The sequence below is a fragment of the Pelophylax lessonae genome, assembly GCF_965119305.1.
Source record: "Pelophylax lessonae genome assembly, contig: HAP1_SCAFFOLD_356, whole genome shotgun sequence".
In the NCBI taxonomy this organism is placed as follows: Eukaryota; Metazoa; Chordata; class Amphibia; order Anura; family Ranidae; genus Pelophylax; species Pelophylax lessonae.
In genome coordinates this window covers 1-27798 of record NW_028119988.1, presented here as the reverse complement: position 1 = coordinate 27798, position 27798 = coordinate 1, and the positions used below count along the sequence as shown (strand labels likewise).

Here is a 27798-nt window from a genome sequence, read left to right as displayed (position 1 = left end):
TAAGTACTATGATAGGAGTTAGATGCAATGTCACTGATTTTGTCTACAGAGGACAGTCTACAGCAGCCTTTCTCAACCTTTTCAACACAGGAACCCTTGAAATAACTTTTTAGGCTCCGGGAACCCATGCACAAAATGACCATATCTCATGATACATTAGTGTGATGGTCAGTTGGATGAATGCTCCTTACACTTGTGGTCATTAAGAAGAATTACCCACCTAAAGATACATAAAAAGTCAATGGTGTCATTGGGAACTTATCAGAGAGGCAGATATTGCTCATTGCTCAAGGAACCTATAGCAACCTCTGGAGGAACCCTAGGGTTCCATGGAATTCTGGTTGAGAAAGCCTCGTCTATAGACTATACAGAGGTAAGACTGCAAAAACTGATTCAAAATTGTATTTGTTCCGAGACAAAATGGTCACCACACAAAATTGCTGTCTTTACTATTGGTAGACCATGTTACACTTTAACCCTGGCTACACTGCAATACACTAAGTAATTAAAGTGGCATGCTGGGATTGACAAACTACTCCTGAAAGAATGAGATTTAATAGCATTTTAAAAAATCTGGAACACTGTATTACTGTATGGCTTATTTGGACTGTATCACCATGGTAGATGCAAGCGGTAATGTCTAGATTACAGTGTGAATGACAGCATGGTGAACAATGGTAGTCTTCATCACTAAATCCCCCATTACATGCTAAAACTTTTTTTTTTTCAATTTTTATATTGCTCATAATTGTTAATAATTTATAATATCAGCATTAAAAAAACAAAAAAAAAACAACAAAGAATTTAAAATAATAAAAAAAAAAATATTAGCCGTAGTGTTTGTATAGGAAAAGTTAGGTTGCTCTGACGCGAAGGTGGTCTACACCTCATATTAAGTAGCCCCATGGCTGTTCCATTGAACTGCACCCGCCCCTTGCCAAGCAGACGGGTTATCCGCTGTCCATCTGTACAAGTCCAAAACAGAATGCAAGAGAAGGGGCAATACAACCCCCAGTCCTTCATCCTTTGTAGGAACACTTTCTTATTCTTGCTTTTTTTTTTTTATCCGGTCCAAAGCTTTTAAAATTTACAAGGGTTTCTTTGAAACTAAAATATGGGTTTTGGCACTTTATGGAAATAAAAATGAAACTGTGAAATGAAAAGCAGGAAAAAAACATAAATGGGATTAACTATGTGCAGAAGTAAAATCACTATTTACAATTGGAACACCAACAGATTCTAAGGTTGTCTTTTAGACGCTGCTGTTTTTGGAACTATTGTAGTATTTGTTTTTTGAAGAGTTTGTCAACCCTCTGTATGCTCCTACAAAATCCTCCGATCATAGATTGGAATGGATTAAAGACAAGTGTCAGGGTGCAGTTCCTTGTACCCGGCTCGGAAGACACTCCCTATTTTTTTTTTATTTTTCTCTAGGAAATTCGAGGAGCCGAGCGATCATTTGTGGTGGTCTTCTTCAGTTTGACCCCACGGCGAATTGCATTGAGCATATCTTCTCCCTGCGGTGCATCTATCAGAGCAGTATCTGCTGTCTCGGGGTCTGGTTGGCCTGTGGGTTCAGGAATGACAGGACCATCCTGTTCATCTTCTTCCTCTTCATTTTCTGACCGACCTGACCTTTGCTCTTCAGCAATAACACCAGGGGTTCCCGGGACAGGGGGGTTTACAGAAGCTTGTCCGCTCCATAAGGATGCAGGTATGTCCCCGCCCAGCACGGCTCCTTCTGTGATGGATGGCGAGTCGGGGCTCTGTTCAGGTGACTCTTCACTAGTGTTGCTGGGAAGACCACCTGGAATGTCTGGGACAGTTGGGGTTTTGACCGGGATAACTGGTGTCTTTATTGGAATGGGACCTCCTCCGATGGTTCCGCGTCTCACTGACGGCTTGGTAGACGGTGTCCTCCGGATAGTGGCCACTCCAGGAGTGACTATAACAGGCGCAAAGTTGGCTGGCAATCCTGCCGTGGACGCAGGGCGCTTGGATTGAAACATCCTGCGATATGACTGACTGATGTCGCTGTTTCTCGGGATGGTGGAGGACTTGTCGAAATCCTGTTGCTCTTGCTCCTGATCTCCACTCACCGAGAAGTAATCATAATCTGAAACTAGAAACAAGAGGGAGGTATGAGTGTTAAGTGAATTTCCTGTAGAAGACTTTGGGGTTTTATTAATGTGGCCGGGATAAATACTGTATTGCAGAGTTATTTTTCACCATAACATGCAAGCAGGGTTTCCCTTTCATTCTTCCACACAGGCATAAAAAAGAAAAGACTGTTATTAACAAAAGAAACTAAGATAGTTCTTCCTTAAAACTGATAAACCATACATATGGACACATTATCTGCTTGCCGACCACATAACTTAGTTATATGGTGGCAGAGCGGCTCTCCTGCGCTGGATCAACCGGCACTTTCAGGTAGGGGGCACTTGCTGTGGCAGTGCTGTGATTTAGCACACGGCATGCCAGCCAATAGATGTCTGCTGACACCCACTGATCGGCGAGGAGCGACACAGAACGGAGCTCTGCCTATGTAAACAAGGCAGAGCTCCGTTCTGAAAGGGGAAAAGTGATGGAGTTTGTGTCCCTGCAAAGCAGGAAATAAAATCCATCACTTCCCCAAGTAAAAAGCAGCACACATAGTACACAAAGACTGATTAGGCACAAATTAAAGCCTTTAGATGTTTAACCCCTCCCTGGTGTCATTAGTACAGTGACCATGCATATTTTTAGCACTGATCAATGTGGGAGGCAAGATTCTGGGAGGATGTCCATGGATGCCCTCCCAGAACTGGAAGCCTGGAGCTTGGATGGAGGGGGGGGGGTCAGGGGGGCCCTTCATGGTTTCTTGCACCAGCCACCTGAAGGTTCTAGTTACGCCTCTGGTAAGTGGTGTCTGTAGATAAAAAAACAAACTGTGCCGCTCTGACTAAAGTTGAATAAGGCACTTGCAATAGGTGTTGGCTATTTACATACCCTATGAAGCCTGACTGAAATACTCCCAGGTTATTGCTAGGACATTGCTTAATGAGGCCCAGTCATCACTGCTCTCCTTCACCATCATTAAGCCTTCAAAATTCTACCAATGTAACACTGAATATTCAGATTTTTGCAGAAGTCTGGTTATGACTGGCTCTCTTTAATATAACAACTCACAGTACCTTTGATGCTAATTCGAGGCTGTGTGTAACAGTTTTCATCTGTGATGTTTTAGAATAAGGCCTATTGTGTTCCTCACCTTGTGATGGGATGGTGTCTTCTGAACAGCATGGGGTGGTGGTTTGTGTGCTGTATCCACTGGAGCACTGCAGGGAATCTCGACTGCTCCTCTGTGTATCAAGCTGCAGTCCTCTGCTCAGGGCAAGAGCCAGATCGTCACAGTTTTCTGCTTCTTCCACTTGCTGGTGGGGGGACACAAAAAAAAAAAAATTAATAAATGAAAAATTCCTGTGATCGAGTCTATTGTGGTAAACAGATATGGACAACCCGCAGACCTCCAACTCTTAAAGTCCTGGAATGTCTGCTCAATCATGCTTCAACTCAACCTCTTTAGACTCTGAGCAATGCTGACACATCAAACTCTTTGCTAGAGGCCTGCAGGTTGTCTCCAGGCCAGAGGTGCCAGATCTGTAGATTATGATCCAATCCGATATATATCATTTTTTCTGCTAAAACAAAACTCCTTGGAGTCCTTGCAGGGCAATTGGAAATTTGGAACTACTGAAAGAATAATGTCTGTGCCTCCATGCATTTGCAACTGAACCCAGAGCTGCATTTGCAATTGGGGGATCCACAGTCAAGCCAAAATGACAGATCTATCCCATTTATGGTCAGAGCCATATGATGGAGGGTGGTTGTCCCAAAGTATTTTGCTAGTTTGCAAAACTGCAGTCTGGGGTCATAACTGGGATAGGCCAATCTTTTGCCAATTTACTGTGCCAAAAGTGTAGGCTTATCAGCCTACAATTTTGGCAATCGTTGCCTTGCTGTTAAAAAAATAAATAAATGGGCGGGGCACCTCTGCTCAGACAATAGTAAACCAAATATCCATTCTGGCAAACTCAAAGTTGACAGTCAAAAAGCATAAAGAGAAGATCACCAGGATGTTAAAAGAGCCCTGTCATGGTCATTTCTATGGTTAGGTGTACTATAGTGCAGAAAGAGTTTCTAATTAAGCTGTAAAATAAAGCATGGTTTCCTGAAGATTGGTGTTAGCAGCTAGAGAAAGAAGAGAATCTGAGAACAAAGGAACAAAGGGTTAGAGACATGCTTTTTGGTCAAATTAAACTTTACCCTTGATGCCATGGGCATTCTTGCACTGCGGGGTGAATGAGCCTCATTAATTAGTCCGGGATGCATGAACTGGGCTCCTGAAGAAAGGTCGACTTCACGTTTGCGTCTCTGAAGAGTGTTCATCACAGGATGGTCGTATGGACCTGGCTTAGCCCAGTCCTGAATGAAAGGTTAGAGGCTGTATATGGATGTCACCAACATGACTCTTTTTAAGGAAAGATTACTGTCCCCCAAAGCAAGTACACAGAGAAATGAGAACAATGACATATCAGGGCTGGATTTTTCATTATGTCAGGCTCTTATTTAGCCAGCAGAGATAAATCCTCTGCTTTAATACATGGCAATTTTCTTAGTGAGATAACAAATAATACTGCTTCCAGCTAACAAAATCTGTTCTTTCTCCTTCCCGAAAAAAAAAAAAATCTCTACCTGGCATTGGTAAACCACATGCAGCTGGGCTCTTAACTGCTAGCAGACAAATTTCTACAAGTCTATAAAAAGGTCCTTATAAAACTCGCTTTCTTGCTGGTAACTGGATGTAAAGGTGTAAAAGTGCGCTAGAAGTAAAATAGTGAAGATTTCCCATCTGCACATGTTATTTGTTCTCTACTAGTACCCTAAATCAGCCTTTTTCAACCAGGGTGCCTTGGTTAAAAATGCCTAAAATTGCCCAAAAATTGTATGTACACAAACCAGCAGGTGGATGAAGCCTGCCTTTTAGTTACACAAAGCCACAGGTTTTTATTGAGCACCATTTCAACCTTCCAGCCACCGGCATCCCAACAAACAGCGAGGTCATCAGTGTTGAGAAGGGTGTTGATCACCTGCACAGCATCCTTGTTTGACCCTCGCCTGCCCCTCTCCATCAACACTGGGGTCACATTAGCTGAGTGCGAGAGAGAAACTGAGGGAGAGGAGAAACACTGGAATACTAGTCGGTACTAGTGTGCAAAAATGTATGTGGTTTGAAAGAATAAATCACCTCTAACGTTGGGTATCCTACGTGTGTCGATGCTGCAGCATTATGAAAAAGATTTTTACATTTTAGAACTGGGTGCCTTGAGACTTGTCCATAATTTTAAAGGGTGCCTTGACTGAAAACAGGTTGAGAAACACTGCCGTAAATAATATACATTTCTTCTTGAATGCTTCCTGAAAATAGCAGTGCACTTCCTGCGCCTAGGCACTCCTGTGCCCTGAACTTAAAAGCTGTAGATCTAAAGTAAAAGGATTCAGATTACAAAGGGAAATTTCTAAAGAGAGAAAATCTAAGGCACTGCTGCTTCTGACTGCTAGACTTAACAGATTTGGACTTAGATGTGGGCATGTCACTACTATACTGCCCACAATTCCCCTTGCAGGAGTGGAAGCTGTATCTGGGGGTCTACAGTGCAAGGAGTCTTTTGCTTCTGCTTCATTCAATCTGTGGATCTGTGTTTGTGGATCTGGATTTGCACAGCCCTGCCCCTAAGCCTCCATCCCTCCATAGAGATACAATGTGAGGCAAGGCAGGTCGGTAATAGGGAAAAGCTGTACTAGCTCTAGTTTTTTGACCTTTGTGTGCCTCTTTTGGGCACAGCCTCTGTAGTACAGAGCATCTTTAACTTGTAGCATCCCTACACCTAAGAGGCCTCTGGCACAATAGACTCGATTGGCTCTATTGAAGTCTCTGTATAGTATTGCAGCCAATTCCTCTCCTAGTATTAGAATAGTAAAACTCCTAATGTAGTAAGAAGCATCCAAAACAAAAAGATATGCACAGAGCCCTGGTCTCAACCCCACTGAATGCCTTTGGGGTTAGAATGCCAATTATGAGCTTGGTGTTCTCATCCAATATCAGTAACCTCACAAATGCTCTTTTAGTTAAATGGGCAAATTCCCACAGAAAACTCCCAAAATACTGTAAAAAGCTATCTCATAAGAGCTGATGTGGTTAAAGCTGCAAGTTGGGAAGGGAGGGGAGGTTGGCAATAGTGATCGACCGATATCGTTTGGTCATCACATATCGGTATCGGCCAATATTGGCCGATATTTTTGTACATTAAAAAAACTTTTTTTTTTTTTTTTCTTAAAAGGTACTCTGGTGGAGGGATCGGGGGGTCTAAAAGACCCCAAACCCCTCCTCTGCACTTGAAAGCATTCAAAACGCCAAGTTTGGCTGTTTTGAATGCTGTAATTTTTTTTAATTTAGCACAGAGTACCCGGAAGTGATGTCATGACATCACTTCCGGGTCTTTACATGGAGACCCGATCAGAGCCGAATGCAGCTTTGATTGGGTCTACAGTGCCGTGCAGGCAGGGTGCCCCGGGTCTCCCGGTGGGATGGGAGACCCGGGCGAGCCGCAGAAGGCGGCGGGAGGGGTGGGGGAGCATCCCATCCCGCTCCTTGTAATGACAGTCGAGTGGCTTCTCAGCTACATCGGTTGTCATTACAAGACAGCCGACCATCGGCTATGGACGCCGGTACCGGGGTAATGCCTCTAGCTGCAGGCATTACTCCGGTACAAGCACTTTCCGGAAATATCGGTAACCTCCGGGGCCGATTCCGATATATCGGGGAAAGTGCATATCGGCCCCCGATATATCGGCTTTGCCGATAATCGGTCGATCCCTAGTTGGCAACTCCATATTAATGCTCATGGTTTTAGAGTGGGATGTCTAACAAGCTGATATAGATATAATGGTCAGGAGTCAATAAACTTTAAGGCCATAAAGCATAATATCCAGTTATAACCACTGGTTTAAATGCTAGTCCTTGAATTAAATATACAAGTACAACTACAACATCACCAGAATGAAATAATTACACCTAAAACATCAAACTAGGAAACTGTATACGTTTTCTGTCCCTACCAGATGGTAGGACTTGAAGGAACACTACTGTCGGAAATAATCGGATTTTTGTAAGATCTTACCGTAAAATCCTTTTCTCTTAGCTCATTGACAGACGTAGTCTTCTTGATTCACAAGAACTGGGTTATGTTGTCTCCGCAGGAGCAGGACTAGGCAGAAAGAAAAAACGTTCTGGCTCCACCTTAGGGGCAGTCCCTGAGGGTATATCCTCCCTCTCTCTGCTACAAGGCATCAGTTCTGTCACAAAGCAGCAACAGAGAATTTAACCCAACCCAACTCAATGATAGAGGGGCGGGTACTACGTCTGTCAATGAGCTAAGAGAAAAGGATTTTACGGTAAGATCTTACAAAAATCCGATTTTCTCTGTCGCTCATTGACAGACGTAGTCTTCTTGATTCACAAGAACTGGGACATCCAGAAGCAGTGCCACAAATGAGGGGTGGGATTGACCGAAATCAAAATCCAATCTAGAAGGCCCAACCGGTGCCAAACTAGAAGTTTTAAAGGCTCATTATAAACAAAGAATGAGACTCAAATGAAAATTTCCAACGGAAAAAAAACCCTCGAGGCAGACCACTGGTCTCCTCAAATGGCGGCCTGCAAAACCTTGCGGCCAAACGAGGCATCAGACGATGCCATTACATCAACTTTATAATGTTTTGTAAAGGTATGCACCGACGACCAGGTAGCCGCCTTGCACACCTGGACCACTGACGCCTGATGGCGAAAGGCCCATGACGCACTAAGTGCCCGAGTGGAGTGCGCCTTAACAGGGAACGGGGGCTCCCGACCCTTAATAGAATAAGCCTGTACCACCGTCTGTCTGATCCATTTGGAAATAGTCGTGGCAGATGCAGGCAACCCCTTTTTGGGTCCATCCGGGATCACAAAAAGTGAATCCGTCTTGCGAAACGAGTCTGTCGTTTTCAAGTATACCCTGATCGCCCGGACCACATCCAAGGAGTGTAAAGCAAACTCCCGAGGATGACTGGGCTTAGGACACAGGGAAGGTAATAAAATTTCTTCATTCAGATGAAATTCTGAAACCACTTTTGGTAGGAAGGATGGATTCGGACGAAGAACCACCTTATCTCTATGAACCACCAGATATGGGGAACGACAAGATAAAGCGGCCAGTTCTGACACTGACACCCTGCGTGCAGAAGTGATAGCCACCAAGAAGGCCACCTTCTGGGACAACGTAGGTAGAGGAATCTCCCTAATATCTTCAAAGGGAGGTTTCTGAAGAACCGACAATACTAAATTAAGATCCCAGGGTGGTAACGGCGCGCGCACTGGCGGAGCCAGATGTCGCACCCCCTGGATGAAATTCCGCACCAAGGAATGAGTAGCCAAAGGCTTCTGAAAGAAGATAGCTAATGCTGAGACCTGACCCTAGATAGTGCTCAAGGCCAGTTTCTGCTCAACCCCTTGTTGCAGAAAAGCTAATATTCGACTAACCGAATAAGACCGTGGACGGAACCCCAGAGGTTCACACCATGCAATGTAGGACTTCCATGTACGATGATAAATCTTTCTGGAAGTCGCTTTCCTTGCTTTAACTAGAGTAGGAATAACTGAAGCTGACAATCCCTTGTCCTTCAGCACCTGGGTCTCAATAGCCAGGCCGTTAAAGCCAGCGATCGTAAAGCAGGATGGAAGATCGGTCCCTGAGACAGTAGGTCCTCCCTGAGAGGAAGTCTCCACGGGACCAGTCTGACCATGTCGGCGTACCACGCTCGGCGAGGCCAGTCCGGAGCTACCAGGATTACTGGAATTCCTTCCTCCTCTATCCTGCGAAGAAGTCTTGGCAGTAACCCGAGAGGAGGGAAGGCATACATTAGCTGGTATTGCCCCCACGGGGCGATCAGTGCGTCTGCGGTCTCTGCTAGAGGATCGCGGGAGCGAGCCACGAATCTCTGTACTTTCCTGTTGAATCGTGATGCCAACAGATCCACATCCGGGGTGCCCCACCGTGGGCACAACTGGTGGAAAACTTCTGGATGGAGGGACCATTCCCCCTGATCCAGAGTCTGACGGCTGAGATAATCTGCCTGCCAATTCTCCACCCCCGGAATGAACACCGCAGAGATAGCTGGAACAAATCGTTCCGCCCAGCGAAGAATGCAAGCCACTTTTTTGGCCGCTCGGACACTCTTGGTGCCCCCCTGGTGATTGACATAAGCCACGGCCGTGGCGTTGTCCGACTGGATCCGAACCGGGCTGCCCTGGAGCTGCTCGGTCCAGTGAATCAGACAAAGTCTGATCGCTCTCAGTTCCAATACATTTATCGGCAACCTGGATTCTTCCAGGGACCAAAGTCCCTGGACAGATAACTGACCGAGAATTCCTCCCCATCCGGATAGACTGGCATCCGTGGTCACTATCGTCCAATATATTGGCAGAAATGACTTTCCCTGGCTGAGCATCGGAGACCGAAGCCACCAGACCAGAGACTCTCTGGTCTGTTTGCTCAATCGGATCCGATTGTCCAGGGATTCCGGATTCCGATTCCATCTGAGAAGAATCGCTTGCTGAAGAATTCGGGTATGGGACTGGGCAAATGGGACTGCTTCGAAGGAAGCCACCATCAACCCCAGAACCCTCATGCAAGTTCGAAGAAAAGACCAGCTGTTGGATAGTAACAACTGGACTGCTGATTGAATCTTCCGGAGCTTCCCTACCGGAAGGAAAACTCTTGACCTGACTGTGTCTAGAATTAGACCCAGATATTCGAGCCTCTGGGTGGGAACCAGAAATGACTTTTGCTGGTTCACCAGCCACCCGAATTCCTGTAAAGAAATTATAGTAATTTCTATGTTTTGTAGCAGGGTCTGAGGAGACTCTGCATGGAGCAGGAGATCGTCTAGGTAACCTAGAATCGATATGCCTCTTTGGCGCAGTAGTGCCAACATTGGGGCCAACACCTTCGTGAAGACCCGAGGAGCCATGGCGAGACCGAAAGGTAACGCCACAAACTGATAGTGGTTCTCTTCTACGGAAAAGCGTAGAAACCGCTGATGTCCTGCGAAAATGGGAATGTGAAGATAGGCGTCCTTGATGTCTATGGACGCTAGGACATCCCCTGGATGCAGGAAGACTGCTACTGTGCGAATGGATTCCATCTTGAATTTCCTTATGTTGAGAAAGGAATTGAGTGCCCTTAAGTCCAGAATTGGACGCACTTTGCCCTCTTTCCTGGGTATTGTAAATAGGTTTGAATAAAACCCTTGAAAACGTTCTGTCCAAGGAACGTGGACTACCACTCCTTGTTGTAGTAAATCCGTGACTGCTCTCCGCAGATCTTCTAGACGATCCGGGGATAGTCGGATATTTCAAGGGAAGAATCGCGCCGGTGGGAGAGATCGAAACTCGATCTTGTACCCTGACCTTATGACTTCGCAAACCCACTTGTCCGGGATTCTGGAAAGCCATGGATCCGGGAACCAGCGAAGACGTCCCCCCACCCCAATTATGGGTGGGGGCGCACCTTCAGGCTTTGGACGATTTATCTTCAGGTCTGGAGGGGGCCGGCTTTTGCTTGCCCGACCAACGTCCCCTGAAGCCTCCTGAAGGAGCTTTGGAGGACTTAATTTTTTCACCCGCGGGACGAAAAAACTTTTTGTGAGCAGAGAAAGAAGGCCCTCGTCTTTGACGAGTTCCTTTACCCTTAACATTTTGCGGTAAAAAGGTGCTCTTTCCACCCGTGAGATCCTTAATGATCTCATCTAAGTTGGCTCCAAATAGACGCTCTCCTAAAAAGGGGATATTAGCCAATGCTTTTTTGGAACCTTGGTCGGCTAACCAACCTTTTAGCCACAGTGTACGCCTGAGAACCACTGCTGAAACTGATGCTCGCGCCAATAATGGAGTGGCGTCTAACGCCGCATCACACACAAACTGTAACCCCTGTATCATTTGTTCCAACAAATCTGATACCGCCTGAGGGACCTCTTCTAAGTCCCGGCGTAACCACTTGGTCCATTCAGTTACAGTCTGTGAAACCAGACCAATAGCAATTATTGGTCTGAAAGCTGATCCAATCAAGGAAAACATGGTGCGAGACATAGCTTCTATCTTGCGATCCACTGGATCTTTAAAAGACGGAGCGTCTTCTAAAGGAATAACCGTGGCTTTATTCAATCTAGCAATTGGTGAATCCACCACAGGTGGTTCTGTCCATTTCTTAATGAGGGTTTCCTCAAACGGATAACGCCTGTTAATGCGTTTAGAAATAGCAGAGGTGCGTTTTGGCAGACTCCATTCTTCTTTGATTGGATTGCCAAAACATTTGGGCAATGGAAAAACCTTCGCCACTTTGATGCGTTTTTTAGTCCCAAAAGGGATTTCAGTTTCAGCTATTTCCGACGGAATACCCTGTAATCTTAAGGTTTCTTGAACAGATACGAGTGCGTTTACCAACGCTTCCTCTCGGGCTATGGCTGATGCCGAAACATCCTCCTCACTGTCTGAAGAGACAGTACCCGAGACACCAATCCCAGATGAAGTACCTGCAACTGCAGAAATAGGCTCAGATTCTGAATCCGAAGTTTCAGATAATAAGGGGTTAGGCGGGGGTTGCTTTCTTGCGCCCTGTCCCTGACAAGCCACTTCCACCCGGGACACAAAAGTTTCCATAATAGCTGACAATGATTCAACCGTCAGTGGGGTGCTGGAGGATCCTGCAGACACCTCGAGGGGATCCGGTGGAGATACATGAGTGGCAGGGTCCATGTTAATTCAGGACACCTCTGCCAGAAAAAACAAAAAACTTTTTTTTTTTTTTTTTAAATAAAAAAATACCTCTTTTTTTTTTTTATGTGTCTCCCCCTAGCGCAATAGCGCCCCTCAGAGTACCTGCTTCTCGATCCCACACAGAGAGAGAGAGAGAGACCCCCAAGGCTCACCACCCGATGCAGAGAAGTTTCCAACCAACTGCAGTCAGCGTCTGTCTTTTACAGACTGGAAAGAGCTGTGTTCGTTTTCCCGGGTAGAAGGACGTGGCTCCGCCCCCTGTGTACGCCTTCCGGCGTTCCCAGCTCTCCACGAGGTAGCTGGGCTCATCAAACATGGCCGCCCCCATACAGGAGACAATAGACTCCAAAAACATGGCGGCCGGCGTGACCTGAGGACATTCATGCACCCGGTCTACGGCAAAATGGCGGCGGACCGCCGAAATCGTTTTTCCCAGCACATCCACCTGCATCTCTGCTAAGTGGCGGTTTATCGATCTGCAGGAGGTACACTACAATTAAGGTAGGATTATACCTCCTATGTCTGCTGTAATACTACAGTCTGCTGGGTAGAGTGTTAGCTCTCAAACGAAGTCCACTTCCCACCAAACACATACTGTATTTACAAGGGGGACTTTTAGTGTCAGATATATACTGACCATGTATGGAGGGGCCCATAATTCATACTGCCTCATAAGGAGGAAAAAAGGGAACGTTTACTCACCATACCGAACCGACAGGCACCCTCTCCACCGGGGTGGGGGGTTGTGGACCACTCCGGACGCCTCGACTCTCTGGTTCCTGGCGTCCAAGCGAGACTTTTAACTCGCAAGGTCAGTCCCTCCAATGGGACTCCGTCGCGGCCGACCCAGCGCGGAGCTCTGGTCTGCACGCGCTCGTAGGCAGAAACCGGGGTGACCACTGGATCTCAACATCCAGCCCGTCGCCCGGCCCCGCATACTTACTTGAATGTGTCGCGGCCGACCAAGCGCAATGCAATGGTCTGCGCGCGCTCGTAGGCCGGCTGGGGTGACCACTAGTGTCGCCCAGTCCGGCGTATTTGCTTGAAGATCTCACAGGAAAAAAACACTGGAGAAAAACTACCTAAAAAATATTTTTTCTAAAGAAAAAATCTTGCCAGGACCAAAAAGATCCCAGCAAGGAACTTAGGTCCTTCTAGACAGAAAAAAAACTGATGCCTTGTAGCAGAGAGAGGGAGGATATACCCTCAGGGACTGCCCCTAAGGTGGAGCCAGAACGTTTTTTCTTTCTGCCTAGTCCTGCTCCTGCGGAGACAACATAACCCAGTTCTTGTGAATCAAGAAGACTACGTCTGTCAATGAGCGACAGAGAAATTTTATTTTGATAATTGGAGGCAGTTAAAACATGTAATGAGAGTACCGAGAACATCCACTGCTTATTTATTTAACATTATTTTATTTGTGTGAATGAAGCCCAAGGTGACCAGCAAATCCTGGAGTCTTGGTAACCAATTGTGTAAATCCAGCCCTGCTATAAGTACAAAGGAAAAGTAATAATTGAAGGGGCCGTCAAAAGTCAGCATGATCTTGAAGACAACATGGACCCATGAAAGGACTACTGTGGAGTTAGAAGTCAGACACATAATGAGCAGTGCTACAGAATGAGAACAACAGAAGTTTAAAGTTGGAAACTTTAGATTTAAAATGATTACTTAGTTGAAGAGTCTTCAGTTAAAGGACTTTTGATCATGTAACTGTTTACTTAGGAGTTTGACCAAGATCTAGGCTGTGATGTGTACATAGTTCATGGTTTGAGTTGAGGGTCAGGTCGCACTTTAAATGACAATTGCGTGGTCATACAACACTGTACCCAGACTAAATTTTTATCATTTTATTCACACAAATAGAGCTTTCTTTTTTTAATCACCAATGGGTTTTTTTTTTTGCTAAATAGACGAAAAAAGAAGAAAAAAAAAACACGTTGTTTGTTTTTGCTGTTATAATATTTTGCAAATAAATAATCTTTCTTCATGAATTTAGGCCAAAATGTATTCTGCTACATTACTTTGGTAAAAATAACCCAAACCAGTGTATATTATTTAGTCTGTAGGAAAATATTATAAAGTCCACAAGCTATGGTATATCCGAAAATTGATCAATCCTGATGTACGGACGGCCTATGTCATCATATAAAATGGGTGTGACAGTGATTAGAGACACTGGCTGGTGAAAGTACGGAAAAAAAAAAAATATTTTTTTTTTTAACACACTTTGACCAGAGCAATATAATGGTACCATAGTGTCATTGTGCCACCCTAGGGAAGTAATCAGTCATTTATTTTTACACGTTTGCTTATGGCATTGAGTAAAATCGGTTCTTTCAGTTTTTGTTGCGATTAGCTTTAATTGGCCACAATTGATCACATGGCGCAGATGGGCTGTGATTGGCCCAGTCTATACCTACAATCTGATTCCTGTGACCAATCACAGCTAGCAACACTAAGGATGGCTTGAAAGGAAGTCAACCATTGTTTAGAACTGTAACGTGACCTGCTGTGATTGGTTACAGCAGACACATGATACAGTAACAGGAGAAAATCCAGAGGAAAATGATAGGCCAAATACAGAAAACAGCACAATGAAATACAATTATTTTAATTTTATAACTAGGACCTAGAGATGTAAAAACAGTTCTATGGCCAAAAGTTCCCATCAAAATAAAACATAGGGCAGTGACGGCAAACCTTGGCACCATAGATTTTTTAGAACTACATTTCCTATGATGCTCATGCACTCTGCATTGTAGTTGAGCATCATGGGAGGTTTAGCTCCAAAAAATCTGGAGTGCCATGGTTCGCCATCACTGACATAGGGTGTCAAAATCCAATCCAAGGTAAATAACTGCCAACTTACAATAAAGGAAGAAACAGATTACAGAACTGAATTTTAGGCAAGAAAATACAATTGGCAGACAGTGAAAGGTATGGGACTCCACAATGCCTACTAACCTCACCATAACTGAATAATTAGTTTACAGCCCATTCATGTTTCCACTTTGTGTGTATTTACTATATGCGTGCCTCGTGAACGGTCATGTGTTTCTTTTATGCTTTTCTGCACTGTGTGTAAATCCCCCCAAAACAAGTATCATTAAAACTCTAAACCTTCTGCATTAATCAATGGTTAATGTAGTATAATACTCTACTAGAGTTTTCAGGTTGAGATACACATATGTATCCTACGTGCGTTGTAAGCCTAGCTAGGAGAGTAGACTTCCCAAAGGCCATCCAACACACCCACCCAATTGCCACCACTGGTCTAAGGCAAGTTCTTGGAGTGGAGACAAGCGTCGGTTAACAAGAAGCTTGCTATCTACGTTGTTGAGCATCTCGTCCAACCTTTTAGCTAGGCCTACAAAGCATGAAGGAACAATGGACTGTGTATTCCATGTACTTTGAACTAGGGATCGACCGATATAGCGGGAGCCAATATGCACTTTCCCCGATATATATCGGAATTATTTGGATTTACCGATATTGCCGATATTTTGGGAAAGTGCATGTACCGGGGTGATGCCTGCAGCTAGAGGCATCACCCCGGTACCCGCATCCATAGCCGACGGTCGGCTGACTTGTACTGACAACCGATGCGGCTGAGAAGCCGCTTGACTGTCAGTACAAGGAGCGGGAGGGAACGTCCCCCCCTCCCGACACCTTCCACAGCTCGCCCCGGGTCTCACGTCTCACCAGGAGATGGGCATCCTTCCTGCACCACCGCCGTCTGACTGGGTTTCCATTTTTTTTAATTCGGCGCCAAGTACCCGAAAGTGATGTCATGACATCACATCACTTCCAAGTACTGGCGGCGCAGAATTAAAAAAAAAAAAAACTTACAGCATTCAAAACAGCCAAACTTGGCGTTTTGAATGCTTTTAAGTGCAGAGGAGGGGTTTGGGGTCTTTTAGACCCCCAGATCCCTCCACCACAGTACCTGTAGGCATTAACCACTTACCGCATACTAACGTAGGTCTACGTCAGTAAACTTTGCGGTAGTGTACCGGGATGATGCCTCTAGCTAGAGGCATCATTCCAGTACCGTGGTTTGAAGCCGACGGTTGGCTTTCCGTCGGTACCGACCGATGCGGCTCGGGAGCCGCTCGATCGGTACCCGGGGGGGCGGGAGGGGACGTCCCCCCCCCTCCCGCCGCCTTCCGTGGCTTTGCTCGGGGCTCCCGTCCCACCGGGAGCCCCGAGCACCCAGCCGGCGCGTCCGCCGGCTGGATGGAGTCCCGATGAATGCCGGAAACAGCATCGATCGGGGCTCCGTTGACGTAACCCGGAGGCGGCGTCCATGACGTCACTTCCGGGTTACTGTGCCGCAAAAGGCGGCAAATTTGAAAATCGGCTGTATGCAAAAACGCCGTTTTTGGCATTTTGCATACAGGGAAGTGTAGTGGAGGGGTCTAGGGTCTTTTAGACCCTCGATCCCTCCATAAAGTGTACCTGTCACGACATATTGCTGTCACAAGGGATGTTTACATTGCTTGTGACAGCAATAAAAGTGATCAGATTTTTTTTTTTTTTTTAAAACTGTAATAAAGTTAAAAAAATAAATAAAATAAATGGGAAAAAAAAAAAAAAAAAAATTTAGCCGCCCCCGTCACCGCTAGCTCGCGCACAAAAAAAAACGTATACGCAAGTCGAGCCGCAAATGAAATCGCTGTTCAAACCACACATGTGAGGTATCGCCGCGATCGCCAGAGTGTGAGCAATATTTTAAAAAAAAGAGCTACACTCTACCTCTAAACTGGTAACCGTTAAATAAATTTAAAGCGTCGCAGATTGAGATCTCTATTGACCGTAGTTTGTCGACATCCCACGGGGGGGCGCAATTTTAAACCGTAACATGTTGGGTATCTATTTACTCGGCGTGACATGTTCTTTCACAATATACAAAAAAAATGGGCTAACTTTACTGTTTAGTATTTTTTAAATGCAGTGAAATGTGATTTTTCAAAATTTTTCCAAAAAAATGGCGCTTTATAGACCGCTGCGCAAATACCGCGTGACAAAAATTATTGCAATGACCGACATTTTATTCTTCAGAGTCTTTGCTAAAATAATATATATAATGTTTGGGGGTTCTAAGTTGTTTTCTAGGAAAAAATACTGATTTTAACTTGTGAACAAAATGTGTCAAAAATAGGCTCGGTCCTTAAGTGGTTAAAAAAAAAAAAATGTAATGTCTAAAAATATCGGCCGATACCGATATCCTATGACCAAAATATCGGCGTTAAAAAAACCCGATATCGGTCGATCATTACTTTGAACCCTGTGGGACAGAACAATGAAAAAATTAAGTGAGAATTCTTCTTGAAATCTGTACCAAAAATTAGCATTACATGGAACTACACTAGAAGATGAATAAAGCTGAGAGAGACAACACAGTGTAAGTAGTACTTTTTAAAATACTTATAATTTTATAATTCTACAGTTTTCCTTTTATTCTGATCAAAATGATTTTAATGCATAATCATTTTTGGACAATCTAGAGAGATGGTGAGTTCAGTACGGTTGTGTAGTCTTTACAAAAAAATCAAAACTTTACAGAAATTAGGAAACCCCGGACAATGGTTTGATTAGATGACAGGAAAGAGGAGATGAGACATCAAAGCCAAAAGCCGCACCACACAAACACAAACCTTCCAGGACGGGATCTTGGATGATGGCAACATGCCTGGACCAATGGTGTAATAGTGATAGTCTGGAACAGCGGAATAAGATCGGGTCCAGGGGCGGGACACTGGGAGCGGGAAATGGGTGAAATGGCCTGCCATAGGCATTTCGCCATAGTGATGATACCCATTAGACAGCTGGAGACAGACAACATGGAGGAGGAAAAAAACAAAAAAACAAAACAGGGAACAAAATGCAAAATCAATACAATGATAAAGGTGATTAAAATCAAGCTGAGATTGATCCACCTCTAAACCCAGGGGTAGCAGCCATTTTGTAGACAGCACCACAAAAAAAACAAAAAAAAACATAATAGAGGTGTTTCTAGAACACATTCTATGTTAAATTTTCTACCGTAGGTTAGGGTATGAAAGTGTACACCTATCTGTGGACAACACACTCCTTCCTTGGCTACAACTCTATTCTTGTAATATTGTACATGAGGCCTATTGAGGGATGATCATAACAATCTGCCGACAGTGACATAACTTAGGCCCATTTCTATAAATGCCTGTGAAGGTTCTTCTTTACCCAGGTCATGGTATAGTTAGTCGTAGTTAGTCACATTTAACTGGGCTTGAGGTGGTCAGCAGGCTGGCTTAGTGGTTAGTACTTCTGCCTTGAGTCCTTGATTTGAATTCTAACCAGGACACTACCAGCATGTAGTTTGCATGTCCTCTCCGTGCTTGCATGACATTTCCTCTGGGTACTCAAATAGGGCTTTTCCACTGCATGTAACCGAACGGTTCGACTCACTTTTGTGCTTTTCCACTGCTGGTACCGCATGGTATAGTGTAGGAACGGTTCGGTACGGTACGGTGGCGCTTTTCCACTGCATGGAACCGAACGGTACGGCTCTCAAAAACAGTACCACCTCGATTGCGGTTCCAAGAGGTACCATACCGGTACCATATCCCACAATCCTTTGCATGCAGTCACTACTAGCCACTGATTGGTCAGAGAATCCCACCCACCCCGTTGTTATCCCACCCACTTAATTTTAGTACTACTTTAGTGGAAAAGCAAACTATACCGTACCGTACTGAACCGCTCGAACACCGTACCATGCGGTACCAGCAGTGGAAAAGCAAATCGGGCCAAGCAGGGCCGAGCCGGTACTTGCAGTGGAAAAGTGCCAAAATTCCCCCCCCACACTCCAAAGACATGTTGGAACTTGGAAGGGTATTTTGCTCCTGTCTACAGTATATTGGCTTTATAATGTGTATGCATGCAAGGTAGGGAGCTTAGATTCTGGTCTCCTTGAGGGCAGAGACTGATGTGAATGTAAAGCACTGTGTAAATTGTGGGCGCTATATGAAGACCCAATAAAAAATAAATAAAAAAATGTTCTAATGCAGGGTTACTCAACCAAGGTTCCATGGAACCATAGGGTTCCTCCATAGGTTGCTGGGGGTTCCTTGAGCATTGAGCAATTTCTGCCTCTCAGATAAGTTAACTCTGACACCAATGAATTTTTAGCTATCTGTAGGGTGGTAATGCTTCCCATTGACCACAGGTGTAAGGAGCATTCTTCCCACTGACCATCACACTAAAAAGTCATTTTTAACAGGGGTTCCCTGAGACATGAAAGTTATTTCAAGAGCTCCTCCATGCTGAAAATGTTGAGAAAGGCTATTCTAATTAAATTAGAACTGAAGACATGCCTTGGATAAGCTCTAACATCTTCAACATTACAGAACAAGTCCAGTTGAATGTAACCAACTACAACCAGATATTTCTTTATATGAAATCTACTATGGGGCCTAGGCTAAATTCTCACAATTCGCTCACAAAATGGCTGCCTTCACCCAAGGTAATGATGGCTCTGTGCAAAATAAAAATAAAAAATATGATAAATGCAGCCCTCAAAAATTCCACTCGCCTACTAGCATTTTGTGAGTGGAATTTTGAGGCTGGCGAGCTGTGCATGCCGCCGCCGCCATTAACAGCAGGCGGCGATTACTTTTACTTTCTTTTTTAGAAAAGGATGGGCTCTAGGAGCAGAGCACTGCGTCCTGAGCCCACCCATTGTGTGACAATAGCGAATGAGTATTCGCTATTGTCACAGGGATCCTCCTCCTGATCCTCCTACTGGCCAATCAGGAGGCAGGTGTTTCCTGATTGGCTAAAAGGCGAACGATTGTAACTGGCCGAGGAGGAGGAGGAGGACTCGGGAGACACGGAGGACGCACAGGATTGATGAGAAGCCGCCTGCTGCAGGTAAGTGCACGCTGTGATCGCTCTGCAATTAAGGGGACATGCTGTGGGCGCTCTGCAATTAAGGAGACATGCTGTGGGCGCTCTGCAATTAAGGAGACATGCTGTGGGCACTGTACAATGAAAGGGGACATGCTGTGGGCACTGTACAATGAAAGGGGACATGCTGTGGGCACTGTACAATGAAAGGGGACATGCTGTGGGCACTGTGCAATGAAAGGGGACATGCAGTGGGCACTGTATAATGAAAGGGGACATGTTGTGGGCACTGTACAATGAAAGGGGATATGCTGTGGGCACTGTACAATGAAAGGGGACATGCTGTGGGCACTGTGCAATGAAAGGGGACATGCTGTGGGCACTGTGCAATGAAAGGGGTCATGCTGTGGGCACTGTACAATGAAAGGGGACATGCTGTGGGCACTGTGCAATGAAAGGGGACATGCTGTGGGCACTGTGCAATGAAAGGGGACATGCTGTGGGCACTGTACAATGAAAGGGGACATGCTGTGGGCACTGTACAATGAAAGGGGACATGCTGTGGGCACTGTACAATGAAAGGGGACATGCTGTGGGCACTGTGCAATGAAAGGGGACATGCTGTGGGCACTGTACAATGAAAGGGGACATGCTGTGGGCACTGTACAATGAAAGGGGACATGCTGTGGGCACTGTGCAATGAAAGGGGTCATGCTGTGGGCACTGTGCAATGAAAGGGGACATGCTGTGGGCACTGTGCAATGAAAGGGGACATGCTGTGGGCACTGTACAATGAAAGGGGACATGCTGTGGGCACTGTGCAATGAAAGGGGACATGCTGTGGGCACTGTGCAATGAAAGGGGACATGCTGTGGGCACTGTGCAATGAAAGGGGACATGCTGTGGGCACTGTGCAAAGAAAGGGGACATGCTGTGGGCACTGTACAATGAAAGGGGACATGCTGTGGGCACTGTGCAATGAAAGGGGACATGCTGTGGGCACTGTGCAATGAAAGGGGACATGCTGTGGGCACTGTGCAATGAAAGGGGACATGCTGTGGGCACTGTGCAATGAAAGGGGACATGCTGTGGGCACTGTACAATGAAAGGGGACATGCTGTGGGCACTGTGCAATGAAAGGGGTCATGCTGTGGGCACTGTGCAATGAAAGGGGACATGCAGTGGGCACTGTGCAATGAAAGGGGACATGCTGTGGGCACTGTGCAATGAAAGGGGACATGCTGTGGGCACTGTGCAATGAAAGGGGTCATGCTGTGGGCACTGTGCAATGAAAGAGGACATGCTGTGGGCACTGTACAATGAAAGGGGACATGCTGTGGGCACTGTACAATGAAAGGGGACATGCTGTGGGCACTGTACAATGAAAGGGGACATGCTGTGGGCACTGTGCAATGAAAGGGGTCATGCTGTGGGCACTGTGCAATGAAACGGGACATGCTGTGGGCGCTCTGCAATGAAAGGGGACATGCTGTGGGCGCTCTGCAATGTAAGGGGATATGCTGTGGGCGCTCTGCAATTTAAGGGGACATGCTGTGGGCGCTCTGCAATGTAAGGGGACATGCTGTGGGCGCTCTGCAATTTAAGGGGACATGCTGTGGGCGCTCTGCAATGTAAGGGGACATGCTGTGGGCGCTCTGCAATGTAAGGGGACATGCTGTGGGCGCTCTGCAATGTAAGGGGACATGCTGTGGGCGCTCTGCAATGTAGAGGGCGTGTTTAGGGGCGGAGCAGGGTGGGGTTTGGGTGGGGCAACAAGTGGCGAGTAACTCTTAAGGCCTGGCTAGTAGCTCATGGCTTGAAATTTTGAGCCCTGATAAATGGACATGAAATAACAGTAGGGTAAATTGATGTGTGATAAAAAAAATACCATTAAACTCAATAACAATTTAAATGTGAAAGTATATGGAACCAACAGCATCCACATCCAAAATATCTTCACAACAAATATATACATAAAGCCCAGCTCATGATAATGGAAAATAAAAGAAAAAACTGCTGCAAAACCCCACATTACCAGAAAATAAACAAATTTTTATTATAAGGATTAGAAAAATAAAATGTTGGCGCATAAACAGATAGAATTAGATGGCAGATATATAGAAAGTTTAAAGTGGTTGCAAATCCATACATATACCCCCTGAAGTGACTAGCCTCGGGTGATACAAGAGAACTCATTTCCACATTAGGTTAGATTCACACTCTTGTGGGTGGTACGGCTTGCGCTTGTGCCGGCACAGCAGCCCGTTGATTTGAACGGGATTTGAATGGGATGCTGTACTTGTGGGAAACAAACAATAAGGTCCTGGCGCTGATCCGCTGAGCAACCTCCTTTTTCCTCATGAATTTCAGCAGTCACAGTGCCCTTCATTCACAGTGTAATGGTGCTTTCTGCAACATCAAGGACTGCCCAGCGAAGGAGACGAGATGAAGAGGATTCTGCTTAACCCTAGACTGGTCTGAAGACTTACTATCTGACTCATATATTCCAATGAGTCAGACGCGCTGTTATACCCAAGGGTGTCAAATATAATGGGATAACCTTCTCCTCCTTCCTCCTTTATAAATAAAGTTTTAGCAGTGGGGGCTATCACAGGCTCGTCTGTCCGTTAACTATGGGAATCAACCTGGATGTGGCTTCCGTGCGCAGGCTCCGCTCCCGTACGTGTTGCGTCACTCAAACGACAGCAGTAACACTTTTTAAGCTCTCTCAGGGGTGATGGCGAGAGATTGAGAAAAACATGTCTTGCTGCCCTGCTGTATCTTCTCAAAATGGTGGCTGAGTCACTTCCTGTACAGATTCTTGTGGGAAATGCAGGGAAAGAGTCCCTGGTCCTTTTAAAAAAAACACGGCCACATGGAAATGCACCGTATTTTTGGACCCGAAAAGCACTGCTTTTTCCGATTCTTGGGGTTTTTTTACCTTCATGCATTCTATGCATGAAGGTAAAAAACCTTCTGTGTGCAGCGGCCCCCGTAGTACTTACCTGAGCTCCATCGTGATCCAGCGATGTGCACTACAGTCTCGGCTCTCTTGGGACTCTCACCGCTCATTAGCTGAGACAGATTGGCTCCCACTGCTATCAATCACAGCCAGTGAATCAATGAGCAGAGAGAGGGGGCTGGGCTGAGAATTAACACCCAGAGATGTGAGATGTGAATGGACACCCAGAGCTGCGGCTCGGGAGTGTGCCCGCTTGGGTGCCCCCACAGCAAGCTGCTTGCTCTGGGGGCACTTGGCAGGAGAGAGGTGTCCTCCTCCTCCCCCCCTCCCTGCCTGTCAGCTCCGACTGCTGCTATAATTTAGTTACATAGTTACATAGTTAGTGAGGTTGAAAAAAGACATCAGTCCATCCAGTTCAACTTATGATGTGTGTGTGTGTTTGCTTTTAACCGTACATTGTATACCCCTGTATGTTGTGGTCTTTAAGGTGTCCATCTAATAGTTTTTTTAAACTATCAATGCTCCCTGCCGATACGACTGCTTGTGGAAGAGAATTCCACATCCTTACTGCTCTTACAGTGAAGAACCCCTTACGCACTTTAAGGTTAAACCGCCTTTCCTCAAGTTTTAGTGAGTGGCCACGTGTCTTATTGTATCTCCTCTCTCTGAATAGTTTGTTCCTTATGCTCGGGTCGCCAGTACAGTATTTGTACATTGATATCATATCCCCCCTCAATCGTCTCTTCTCCAGAGAGAATAGGTTCAGTGTTTGTAGCCTTTCCGCATAGCTGATGTCCTCCATTCCCCTAATTATTTTTGTTGCCCTTCTCTGCACTTTCTCCAATTCCAGCACATCCTTCCTGAGGACCGGTGCCCAGAACTGGACAGCATACTCCAGATGTGGCTGGACCAGAGTCTTGTAGAGTGGGAGAATAATCTCTTTATTTCTGGAGTGAATCCCCTTTTTTATACAACCCAGTATTCTGTTGGCTTTGCTTGCGGCGGCTTGGCATTGCATGCCACTGCCAAGCCTGTTGTCTACCAGTACCCCCAAGTCCTTTTCCATCCTAGACTCACCCAGAGGTTCCCCCCCTAGTGAGTAGCTTGCTTTCTGGTTTCTGGCCCCCAAGTGCATTACTTTACATTTTTCAACATTAAATCTCATCTGCCATGTAGTTGCCCACCCCGTTATTTTGTTCAGGTCTGCTTGCAAGATTTCCACATCCTGCATAGAAGATATTGGCAAGCCTAATTTAGTATCATCTGCAAATACTGAGATTGTACTAGATATCCCCTCCTCTAGATCATTTATGAATAAATTAAACAGGATTGGTCCCAGGACAGAACCCTGGGGGACCCCACTTTCCACACCCGCCCAACCCGAGTACTCCCCATTAATCACCACCCTCTGTACTCTCCCCTGGAGCCAGTTCTCTATCCAGGTACTCACCTTATGGTCCATACCTACCTTCCTTAGTTTGTGCAGTAAGCGTTTGTGGGGAACGGTGTCAAAGGCCTTTGCAAAGTCCAGATACACCACATCCACAGGCTGACCTTTATCTAGGTGGCAGCTCACTTCATCGTAGAAGGTTAATAGATTGGTTTGGCACGAACGATTTTTCATGAATCCATGCTGATTACTACTTATAATACCGTTTTCATTACTAAAGTCTTGTATGTGGTCCCTTATCATCCCCTCCAAAATTTTGCAGACTACTGATGTTAGGCTGACCGGCCTATAGTTACCCGGGATATATCTCAGCCCCTTTTTAAATATTGGTACCACGTTGGATTTTTTCCAATCAGCTGGCACCATACCTGTCTGTAAACTATCCTTAAAGATCAAGAATAATGGTCTGGCAATCACCTGGCTGAGCTCATTAAGAACCCTCGGGTGCAAGCCATCCGGTCCCGGGGATTTATTTATGTTAAGTTTCTCTAGTTTAGCTCTAAGTCTATCCTCTGTTAGCCATGGCGGCACTTCCTGAGGTGTATTATTTAGTTCGGCCTTACAAGCAAGGTTCGTGTAGCCCCCCGATTCCTTTGTGAAGACTGAAGAAAATAAATTATGTAACACTTCCGCCTTTTCTCTGTCCTCTGTGGCCATTTTTCCTTTATCATCTTTTATGGGGCCAATGTGTTCTGGCCTCGCTTTCCTACTGTTTATATACTTAAAGAACTTCTTGGGGTTCTTTTTACTCTCCTCCGCTATATGTCTCTCGTGTTCTATTTTAGCCGCCCTGATTTCGTCTTTACATTTCTTATTACACTCTTTGTAATGCTTAAATGCTGCCAATGACCCCTCAGTCTTGTATTTTTTGAAGGCCTTTTCTTTAGCTCTAATATACATTTTTATGTTGGAGTTTAGCCACCCAGGGTTTAGTTTTGCTCTTTTAAATTTATTTCCCTGTGGAATGCACTGGTCAATCCCCTTGTTAAGTATGCTCTTGAAGCACTCCCATTTTTCCTCCGTGTTCTTTGTTCCCAGGGTTCTATCCCATTTGATATTTTCTAGAAGCGAGCGCAGTTTAGGGAAATTGGCTCTTTTGAAATTCAGTGTCCTTATATTACCCTTGTGTTTCCTATTACTGTAATTAATACTGAAACCAATTGACCTATGGTCACTGTTGTCCCGTATTTCTATATCCGTGAGCAGGTCTGTATTGTTGGTAATCAGTAGGTCAAGTACCGCATTGTTTCTTGTCGGTGCATTCACCATCTGACCCATGAAATTGTCCTGCAAAACATTTAGGAACTGCCGAGCCTTGGCTGAGTGTGCGGTTCCTTCTGCCCAGTCTATATCTGGATAATTAAAGTCCCCCATTATAATGACATTTCCCATCCTTGCTGCCAATCCTATCTGTAACATGAGGTCCGCCTCACTCTCCTCCCTCTGGTTGGGGGGCCTATAGCATACGCCCAATATTACCTTCCCCACCGTGCTTTCCCTTTGAAGCTCTACCCATAGGGATTCTGCCTCGTCCTTAGCTCCATTATTAATATCATCCCTCATATTTACCTGTATACTGTTCTTAATATACAGACATACCCCTCCCCCTTTTTTACCCTCTCTATCCCTGCGATAAAGGGAATACCCCTGAATGGTCGCCATCCAGTCATGAGAGCTGTCAAACCAAGTCTCCGTTATCCCCACAAAATCGAAGTCCTCCTCAAACATTAGCAGCTCCAGCTCTCCCATCTTGTTGGCCAGGCATCTGGCATTGGTATACAAGCCTCGTAATTTTGATCGGTTACAATTTCTGAGTGTTCTTTCTACAATCCCCTGTGTTACATTAAATAAGGTGTCCCAGTGTTTGTGGTTTTGTAAAAATAAGCCGATGTATATCTTTTTCATAGCGCCGCTCACGTGACCAGCCACCTCTCTCCTCCTAGCTTATGTCAGTGAGGGTTTCTCTGCCCCTCCCACTGTAGCTGTCAGACTGGGAGAAGAAAGAGGAGGCCAGTCAGGTGAGCGCCAAGTGGTGCTATAAAAGGTATAGAATGGCCTATCTTTACAAAAACACATGCACTGGATACATCAGTTAATGTAACACAGGGGATTGTAGAAATGACACTCTGTGGCTTAAAGTGGATGTAAACACCATTCATAAAATCTGACCTGGGCACATATCTGTAGTGTTTACTGATCTCCCTCCAAAGCCCTAAGTCCTGTGTCTTTATGCTGCTCTGTTCCTTCAACATGATAACTTCTGACAAGTTCTCCGACACAGCAGATAAAAGCAGCTGGAAATTTGTGTGGGGGTGGGTGCATAGAGCTAGATTAGCAGAGAGCTGGTCTATTCACAGCACAGCTCTGCATGTTTATACCTTCATCTTCCTATCTGGAAGGAGGTGTGCCTTTCCTCCAATCAGGTGTCCCACAGTGTATGCCCAGACTCCCCACCCAGTGCTGGAATAGGAAGAGAAAATTCTAACATGATGTTCACTTTTTAAACAGTGTAGAAAGCGGGAGAGAGCAGATATACATGTAAAATTTATGTAGGGAGATTTCTTTCATCTCTGTGTATCATCTGAGGTTGTTCACTTCACTGGGTATATGTGAGGGTTAAATCCACTTTTGCAAAGCATGCTCTTAATGGCACCTGTGCCAAGTGGCTGACCTCCTGTGTTCAGAATGCAGTGGGGCAACCAGGACACGGAAGCCATTGGAGATCACTGGATAGGGTCTACTTCAGTGATTTTCAGCTTGCAGGGGCATCAGTCAGGTATGGCATATACTGTACATATGGCCAATGTAACTGTATACAATATCCACACCTGGAAGTCCTCTTTAGCATATTCTTTCATTTTTTTCACCATCAATCAGTGATCTGCTTATCATGCATGATTCATATTAATATTGTCATTTTCTTTTCATTCCTAACAAGTAACAGTTTTGTTTTACTTATACTACTATTGTATCTTCTTTTACTTATTCTATATACTATATTCCACATACTTCTATGTCATTTTTCTCAGCAAGCTAGTGACCAATCACTTATTTTTCCTAGGTAACACATTATACCTATAAAAACTTCAATAAAGGAAAGGAAACCAAAATATCCTGAATTCTGTACACAACCTGCCTGTGTATATTCGTATCTTTTACACAGGGTCATTTATTATTCTGATTTGTTGGTTCTTAGATCAGTTGACCTGTAAAATTATTACAATTTTAATTTTATCTTGATTACAGATTACCTGAGATTGCAACAGTGCAAGAAACAATATGAAAAGGTATTCGTTTGGATGCTACAAAATAATTGTTAGTTCCCAGGTAATCAGCAGCTGTACATATTGTAATACAGGAACACTTCAATGGCTGAAAAAACATATTCACCTTGTCAGTGGAGGCCCACGCTCCCATGGTGGACCCGGAGCTCACAGATGTGGGAGAACTACACTCGCTGACCGACTGGCAGGTTTCAGACGCTTCAGAGGAGGCAGAGCTGGATGAATTCTGGAAACATGGGAGACGTATGAACGGAATATTGTGAGCAATCAATAAAGCACAGGAAAGCAAAAGGAA

The 27798-nt window shown here is 45.2% G+C and overlaps 1 protein-coding gene across 1 annotated transcript; it reads right to left on the bottom strand.

Annotated features, from left to right (window-relative positions):
* Positions 1 to 577: 577 nt before the first annotated feature.
* On the bottom strand, positions 578 to 27729 carry LOC309543814 (protein MTSS 1-like; the record flags this gene model as incomplete). The annotated part of the gene is made up of 5 exons (XM_082276249.1): positions 578 to 2122; positions 3254 to 3416; positions 4309 to 4467; positions 17578 to 17748; positions 27610 to 27729. Coding segments are annotated over 5 exons (1305 nt in total), but the record flags the coding sequence as incomplete, so codon positions are not given.
* Positions 27730 to 27798: the final 69 nt, after the last annotated feature.